We start from the raw sequence: 9090 nt of genomic DNA on the forward strand, positions 1-9090 counted from the left end.
AAAATTGAGATATAAACTCCAAACCATATTCCCGATTATTTTCAACAACACCTAATCCAAACAAATAATGATTTTTGAAAACCCAAATTTGAATTCAAAACTTTTAAGCTTTTTAATGGCTGTCAATGGTGGAATTGCTGCTCTCTTTTCATTTGCTTTGTATTACTGAAATTTGCGATTGAGAAATAGAGAGGGATGTAGAGAGAATTCTGGAAACAGAGTGTATCGCAAAAACAGAGTATGGAAAATCTTTGTTCTGCGTTGTGGAAGATCAGAGTGAAGCCGACGATAATTATGGAATGTGCGTGATTTGCGTTGGGGAAGATCTGGAAAATATTTAATTCCCCTTTTTTAGCGCGCAAAATAAGGAATCATAAAGCTACAGTGATTCCTTATTTAATGCATTGTATATATTACGTAGAAATACTGTTAGCATGAACGGTAATATGCAAACTATGAACATATTTGGTAATATAGTTTCATATATGGTATATATACGAAAATTTCCCTTCTTCTAATATACTTCTAATATACTGCGCATTAAAAAATATTTGGGCCGACAGAAGGGAATGGTTCATGGATTTCAAACTTCAAGGCCCAAGTTCCTAGCTTAACAACTGGACTCCAAATTACCCAAATTGCAATTTGAGTTTCTTCGGCGCTGACACCACTTCCCGGAGCTGCGAACTCTGTCTTCCGGCGACGAAATTGAATCGTAAGTTCCTTCTAGTTATTTACGCTTTTTTGCAAGCTTATGAATTCTTATTTTCTTATCCATTTGATATTGGCTCCAAAAGTTTGTGTACTAATACTGTAATACCCATTTTATTAATCAATGTTCTGAATTTTTTTCTAAAGTAGTAAAAGGAAAACGACAGTGAGGCTATAAAAGATGAATGTATAATTATACTTTAAGATTTGCTGCAATTTGGAAGAAAAGGCATGATTTTTAAGTATCCTTATTGATTATTATAACAGGTATAACATCCAAACCTAAGCTCTTGGAAAATTAATAATTTTTTTTTTAAAATTGGGGAATGGGATTAAGGGGAGGTATCAAACCCTCACCAACAAGGTGAAAGTTTAGGTAGCCCACCAACTTCACTACTAAGATTCCCCGGAAAATTAATGAACTGAAATATCTTCTAAAATTCAATTCAGTGAATCCATAGGGACCCTTGGGTTAAGAGAGAAATTAAGTGTGCTTCTGTTTTAGTCTGACTTGGAGGGGGCTTTAGATTTCAGAACACAACTGACACCAATATGGAGGGGAATGCTTGGGCCTGGGGTTGAAGTTGGTGATTAAGACCAAATTTTGGGGGTGGAAACAACTCTGCTGGGGTTGGGGGCTTTGACTGGTATAGTAAAAAAAAAATTCTTTTCGTTAATGAAATTGACTGGGATATGCCCTTTGGTGTGTTTTGTAGAATAAGAAAGGGAGGGGGAAGTAGAATAAGAAGAAAGAAGAAGAATTGAAAATCAGGTCTGCTAGAATGGGCTCATAAACCATGTGGGGGCAATCAGGTTGTAAAACATAGGGCTGGGTTGGATGATTGATTTTATAGTCTGTGAAAGCCTACAGTTGGGTGTGCTGCATAAGTGAATGCATGAGCAGAATTGGCCAACGTTGTGTGATGCCAAGTGAGAGGAGTGACACCATCCTTTGTTTACTGGAAAGGGCCAATGCCTCATGTGTGAGTTGAGGGAATCTTCTAATAGGAGCCCTGCTTTTGCTTATCAAGAAGAAGGAAGCCAAAGCTGTCCTGTGACTTTTGGAGGAGGTAGAAGAAGATGAAGAATAATGAAAGAAGGGTTTGTGTTATATTCCTATGTTGTCTACGAACGAAACCTCTAGTAGGTAAAACTTAGAAGAGCAACTCCGTGTTCGTAAAAGTTCAAGGGATAAGTTACAATGAAAAAAATTGTCAAGGCTAGCTTTTTAAAATTTGGAAAAATTCATGGGTCTCCATTGCACCAAGAATTAGGATTCAAGACAGATTAAGCTTATCAATGTTTAAGCATTATAACAAACTTTCTAGTTTCTGCAGCTGTGAAGTTTTCCTCATCTTGTGTAGGATCATTTTAGTAAATTTTTTTGAATAAGTGGAACATTTTTAATTTCCCTTTGAATCAACAGCTCACTTTTCCTAGCTCTCTTTTTCCTATACAATGTCTCCAATCTATCTACAAATCTCTTTCCTTATTTGTTCATATACAAAGTCTATGTTTACATTTACTTTCCTAAAGATTTTCCAGTTTCTTGCTTGCCAAGTGTAGTACAACATGGCTCCCCATACAGCAACAACTATTTCCTTTTGGACTTGGCTCCATCGTCTCTTTTTGATCCATTTAATCATCTTACTTGCTTCACTATTCTGAATTTTGATGCCCATCCAGCTGCTCAGCTTTTCCCTTAGGTCTGGTATCCACTTGCATTGTCCAAAGAGATGTGTCTGTGTCTCCAACTGTGCCTGATCACATAGGCAGCAGTGTTGATCATCTATTTGAACATGTAGTCTCTGTATTCTTTCCTTGGTTAGCAGTTTGTTTTGACATGCCAACCACACTATAAATCTCTGTTTAAGAAGCATAACTTTGCTCCATATTAGCTTGACATCCCTTACTTTAGCCAGAGGCCCCATCATATGTTGATATCTTCTAGACATGGAATATTCTCCTGTTTTGGACAGCAGATATTTATCTCCTTGATACCATCCTGTCATTTGAACTTTGAGGGAGTTCAATTTCTTCCAATTCCAGCTGTAGTCTCCTGTTGGAGTATGTTCCCATATACTTTCCTTGTCCTTCATGTATATACTATTAACCCATTTTACCCATAAAATGTCTTTCTTTCTAGCCAATTGCCATAGTAGTTTACCAACAACAGCAATGTTCCATTTACAACAACCTTTGATGTTTAAACCTCCATACTGCTTTGGACTGCAAACCCTATCCCGTGCGACAAGGTTAACCTTCCTTTTGTCCTCAGTAGCACCCCATCGGAAGTTTCTGCATTTCTTATCAACTTGTTTTACTACACTTTGAGGCAGTATGAACACTGCACTCCAGAAGTTGTATATAGAGAACAAAACTGCCATTATAATTTGCAATCTCCCAGCATATGACAATTGCCTTGTATAAGCAGTGATTTTGTTTGTGATCTTATCAACTAATTGCTTACAATCCATCTTGTTCCACTTCCTTGAACTAAGTGGGAGGCCTAGGTACCTTATGGGAAAGGTTCCTAGAGTGAACCCTGTTATATTAAGCATATTCTGCTTTGTAATTTTATACCCCTGCTATAAACATGCTTGACTTATCCAAGTTAGCCTCCAACCTTGTAACATCACTGAAATGCTGTAAGGCTTCCATCACTCTAGCTACAGATTTCAGATTCCCTTTGCAGAATATCATAAGATCATCTGCAAATACCATATGTGTTAACCTTGTTTTCTTACATGGGGTGATATCTGAAGTCAGGGAGATCACTCATCTTACTAAGTACCCTTGAAAGATATTCCATTACTAGAACAAATAGGAGGGGTGAGATAGGATCCCCTTGCCTAAGTCTCCTCCTGCCTTCAAAGCAGCCATCATTTTCCCCATTAACTCTGATAGAAAACTGTGTAGTGGTAACACAAGTCATCACCAGACTAGTGAAAGAGTCTGGAAAACCAAAACCTTTTAGAGCTTCCTCTATGAAATCCCAATTGATCATCATATGCCTTCCTAAGGTCAATTTTCATTAGACATCTAGGAGATGTCTTCCTATTATAATGTCTCAATAAGTCATGGCATATTAAGACATTATGAATCAATGATCTACCTTCAACAAAAGCTGCCTGATTTTCTGCTACTAGTACTGATACTGCTTTCTTGAGTCTCATGCACAGCATTTTGGAAATGCATTTGTATATAACATTGCAGCATGATATTGGTCGGAATTGGCTTGTATACTCTGGAACTGGAACTTTAGGAATTAGAGATATTACTGTTGAGTTGATTTGTCCTAACAATCTGCCATTCTCCATGAATTCCAAAATGGCTGCAGTAACATCTTTTCCAATAATACTCCAAGCTTCTCTATAGAAACCATTGCCATATCCATCTGGCCCTGGACTTTTGTTCACATCTATACTGAACATAGCCTGTTTCACCTCCTTGGCTGTGAAAGGTTGGATCAGTTCCACTTGTATAGTAGATAGTGTAGTTCCATTCTTCAGGAAGCTCTGAAAAGCTTTTGCTCTTCTTCTTTCTTTCCTACCTAGCATTGCTTCATAATAGTCTACAAGAACATTTGCTATGCTTGTACTATCTGTTGTTACTTCCCCATTTTGATCCTTGATCTGTGTGATGGCTTGTTGCAGTCTTTTGCGTTTGATTACTGAGTAGAAATACCTAGTGTTGTCATCTCCTAGCTTGATCCAGCTTGCCTTACTTCTTTGTAATAGAAACATCTCAGCTAGATAAGAAGATTTCCTGAATTTCTGGTATATGGTTTTCTCCCGTTCTTGTAGAACTTTACTTGAAGGATCTGCATACAATCTACTCTGGGCTGGGCTTAAAGTTGCCCTGTCATCCTCAGCCTCTGTTAAGATACTTTTAAAGTGTTGCTGATTGAGCTTCTTAAGAGCATTTTTTAGTAGTTTTAGTTTCTTTACTATTTGGTGTCATCCTCAGCCTCTGTTAAGATACTTTTAAAGTGTTGCTGATTGAGCTTCTTAAGAGCATTTTTTAGTAGTTTTAGTTTCTTTACTATTTGGAACATACTGCACCTTGCAATTTGTTGTTGCCACCCCTGTGTTACAATCTCTTTAAACTGAGGGTGTATAGCCCATAAGTTGCAGAATTTAAAGGCTCTATTTACCTTCAATGCACCGGTATCCTTTTTTATTTTAAGAGGGCAATGATCACTGATTCCCTCCACTAGAAAAACAGCCTGAACCATTGGCATGTTATCCAACCACTCTCTATTGACAAATGCCCAATCAATTTTAGAGAACACTGTATTATCTGCATGTTTGTCATTCCATGTGTACCTACATCCTCCTCATGGTAACTCCATGAGTTCACAAGCATCAATGTAATCTTGGAAATCCACCACTTCACCCATAGTAACTGGAAGTCCTCCTATTGTGTCATCAGCTTGCAGAACTGAGTTAAAATTCCCAACAACCAACCATGGTTGATTAATTCCTCCACTTGTACTTTCTAAATGTTGCCACAAACTCCTTCTATCTTCCTTAGTATTAAAAGCATATACAACTGTCATATAAAACTCCTTCTGGAGTAAAACGTCTGTAACTAAACATGTTATGCTTTGGGCAGTTCCACTTATGTGCCTGACTTGATAGTAATCAGGTCTCCATGCTATAACCACACGACCATTATAATGGTGCTCTAAGTTTGTGAGGTATTTCCATCCTCCTAGCATATTATTTATTACTTTCTCCATATTGCCAGCCTTGACCTTAGTCTCTAGCAAGCTTATTATACCAATATTTTCATTAGTACAAAGGAGCTTTACCTCCTCTTATTTGTTAGGAGCATTTAAGCCCCTAACATTCCAGCTTAGCATGCTATTCATCGCCTCTTGGAGACAGGACAGTGCCTCCCCCAATAGATACCTGACTGCTCTATGGTTGCCTACTAGTACTGGTCTCTCTTAGAACACTGGAAGTGTTGTACCCTGCCGATAATTGCCGTGTTTGTTCCTTAGGTGACTTCCTTGTATTGTGAGGAGTTACCCAGCCTTCTGCATTCATCTTTCCTCCTATAGTTTTTGTTATCTCCTTCTCCTCTTCTGGCTTTGTATTCTCAACTCTTGATGCTGTTACAACTTGATTACTATTTCCCTGTTCTTTGCTCTTTGTTCTTTGTTTGTGTCAGTAGCTTTACTGCTGGAACTACATTCTGCTGCTTTGTGGGGGGTTGGGGGGTGGGGTTGGGGGGTTGGTTTCTTCTTCCTCCTACATTCTTTCTCTGAATGACCATATTTGTGGCAGTGCTTACATAGTACTGGTTTCCAGTCATACTGGATTTTTTGTTCAACAAGTTCACCTTTTTCATTCCTGAAATGTACCTTGTCTGGTAAGGGAGAGTCCACATCTACCTCTATTAGGAGTCTAGCAAAATTGAGCCCAATCTTGTTTTCAGTATTCCTGTCAACCATAAGAGGCTTACCTATCATGCTTCCAATCTTGCTAAGCCCTTTAGGACCCCAATACTTGAAATCCATACCAGGGAGTTTCACCCAAATAGGAACAGTATAGAGTTCTTCCCAAGTAAATTCTATATCCTTATGCCATTCCTTGACAATGAAAGGTTTATTGTCAAAGTGATAGATCCCTTCCTGCATCACCTCATTCTTGCCAACTACTGTGTCAAACCTCACCAAAACTATCCCATTTTTCAGCATTGAGACCTTTTTGATGCCATGTTTTCCCCACTGTCTTTGTATGTAATTGTTGAGCACATTGAAAGGGGGATGTGCTCCCAGCACATAACAGACTAAGGTATTTTGCCGGTGGTCAATCTTAGATGTAATATCTTCCAATTCGATTTCACAAATTGTTGTTTCTCCATGCTTACTTGGATTCACATACTCCAATTTGAAACCAGCATTCGCAACTTTGGTGATGTCAAAATTTTCCCAAATCGATTGCTTAACCCTAATTTCTGTTTCTTCTTCAACCTCATCCACCCATGATTTCCTACCAGTGGTGTTTCGCAGTTGATTTCTCGTAGAGTGTTGTACCTGTATCCCTTCCTCCCATTCCTGCACATCAGTTTTTGAGTTTTCCACCTTTTGCACTATTTCATTGTTCCCCGCCATTACTGTTCCATTGGAAACTGCTTCAGTTACTGTATCAATTTCCAATTGTGATGGTAATTCAATTCTGCATGGTGTTTCACCTCGATTCTCATCCTTCTCCTTACCTCGAATTTGCTCAATTTCAACTTCATTGACCGCCATTTTTAGGTTTCGATTGCTGCCATGAATCTCCACTTTTTCATGATTTACTTGATTTTCTCGCTTCTTCGTCTGTGTTGTGACTTGTTTACTAGTTTCCCTTGCTTCGATCAGCTTCTGAGTAGGAATCCGAGTCCTCTTCCCCATGGATGCGCACGTTTAGGTTAACATGCGCCGAGAGAGAAACAGAGTTCCTTTTCAGGATGTGTGTGTGTGTGTGTATATATATATTGTAGAAAAGATTTGTTCGGCACATTTGATTGGACATCGGAGAGCATCTTGTCTGCTCTCTTTCTGATGAATCTCTTTGTTCGTTTTATTATACCTTTTTCATCCCTTTATTTTCGTTTTGTCAGAGTCAAGTTTGGTTTTTATATGATTTTTGGTTTAGCTGATTATGTTTAATCCGGGAGTTCTGCACAGCTATAATATGCATATCCTGCTAATTTTTGTTAGGGCTGATGGATCGACAAGCTCCTGATTATGCAGCTGCTATGGCATTTTCTCAACAGCAGCACCAAGCGGCAAACACTCAACAGCAACAGCAGTTTGGTTTTCATCCGCAACACCAACAATTTCCTCCTTCAATTCATGGTCCTCCATTTCTAGCCCCGCACTCTTCTCTTCAACAGTTCCCTTACCCTCGCCCTATGCAGCAACCACAACTCCATCCTCATACACCCCCTCCGCATCTTCTTCACCTTCAGCAGCAACAGCAACCGCCTCCTGCTTTTCCACCACACATGGCTCCTCACCTTGCTCCATCACCTTTCTTCAATCCGTATGATACTCCCCCGCCTCCTGCTCCTCCACCATCTGATCCTGAACTCCTAAAGCGTATTGATAAATTAATTGAATATGCTGTCAAGAATGGTCCTGATTTTGAAGCCATGATTCGAGAAAAGCAGCAAGATAATCCTGCTTACAGTTTCCTCTTTGGTGGTGAAGGCCATTATTACTATCGCTATAAGCTATGGATGGCTACTCGGCCCCCTGGTGGGCCTTTCAATCCTTCTTTCCCATCCTCTTCTTTGCCTATGATGCATCCACCAAATCCTATGATGAGTCCATCACCCTTAACTCCTCCATATAATGCCTCCAATGCTTCTGCTGCAATGTCGGGTCCACACCATTTGCATCGACCCCCTTTCCCACCATTTTATGATCAGCATCACTCTCAGCCATTTAGCCGAGCAGATCATGATCATTCATATGGGTCTTTCAAAGGTCTATCTAGGCCTCTTCCATCAGATGTTGAAATGGAGCTGAGTAATGTTCTGAATAGTCTTACTGGTACAAAAGAGTCAATTAAAGGTGCCAAGAGTTGGTTTATGCAGAGATCTCCATTTGTACCTGCTTTGGCTGAGGCACTCAGAGACAGGGTATATTCTGTAGATGATTCTGAGAGGCAACTGCATATAATCTATCTTGCCAATGACATCTTATTTGATAGGTAACATTTCATATCTAGGTGCTTAATGATTTACTGCAGAATCCTAGATATAATAACTCTGAGTTCTCCTTCACTTTTAGTCTATGCTTTCCTTTTTCTTTTTACACTTCTTCAAGTGCAACATTTTTTTTATTGCTTCATGTTATTGACTTTCTCGTAGTAGCTGAGCTACATCAAGCTCGTCTATACTAAATTGTATAATAAGAAGGAAAACAGTTGAAATTACTCTTAATGAATAACAACCACCCTTTACCTCTTATTTACAGATTCTTTTGGGCTAATCCTAGTGATTAATGCCTTGCTCTGTACCAACCAATAATCTGTTTGCCATATTTTGAACAATATTTAGCAAAAACCTAACAAAGGTAGTGCAACAGAGTGGAGATGGTGCATGCTGGTGTTTAGGATAAAATGCTTGGTCTTTGCTTGTATTAGTTTGTTATTGCTGATTTCATATTGGTTCAAAGGTAGTAGCATTGGCAGTTGGGGTTTGTTAGATGGTAGCAATCTTGCGTGTAGTTTGATGTCAACAGGAACTGATGTAGCCTGAAGGATGACATCCAATTTGAAGGTGGAGGTAATAGTTGTTTTGATCAGTGTTATCAAAGGTGAAAAGCGCAAAAAAGCTCTAAGGTCCGCTGAGGCTTTAAGCGCAAAGCGCAAA

At 39.1% G+C, this 9090-nt stretch overlaps 1 protein-coding gene across 1 annotated transcript; it reads left to right on the forward strand.

Moving 5' to 3' along the window:
* Window positions 1-614: 614 nt before the first annotated feature.
* Window positions 615-8451, forward strand: LOC109241493 (calcium homeostasis endoplasmic reticulum protein-like). Its single transcript, XM_019408231.1, has 2 exons — window positions 615-715; window positions 7430-8451. The coding sequence occupies exon 2, from the start codon at window positions 7435-7437 to the stop codon at window positions 8428-8430; it is 996 nt and encodes a 331-aa protein (XP_019263776.1). The 5' UTR covers window positions 615-715; window positions 7430-7434; the 3' UTR covers window positions 8431-8451.
* The last annotated feature ends 639 nt before the right edge of the window (window positions 8452-9090 follow it).

This window comes from Nicotiana attenuata, unplaced genomic scaffold, assembly GCF_001879085.1.
Source record: "Nicotiana attenuata strain UT unplaced genomic scaffold, NIATTr2, whole genome shotgun sequence".
In the NCBI taxonomy this organism is placed as follows: Eukaryota; Viridiplantae; Streptophyta; class Magnoliopsida; order Solanales; family Solanaceae; genus Nicotiana; species Nicotiana attenuata.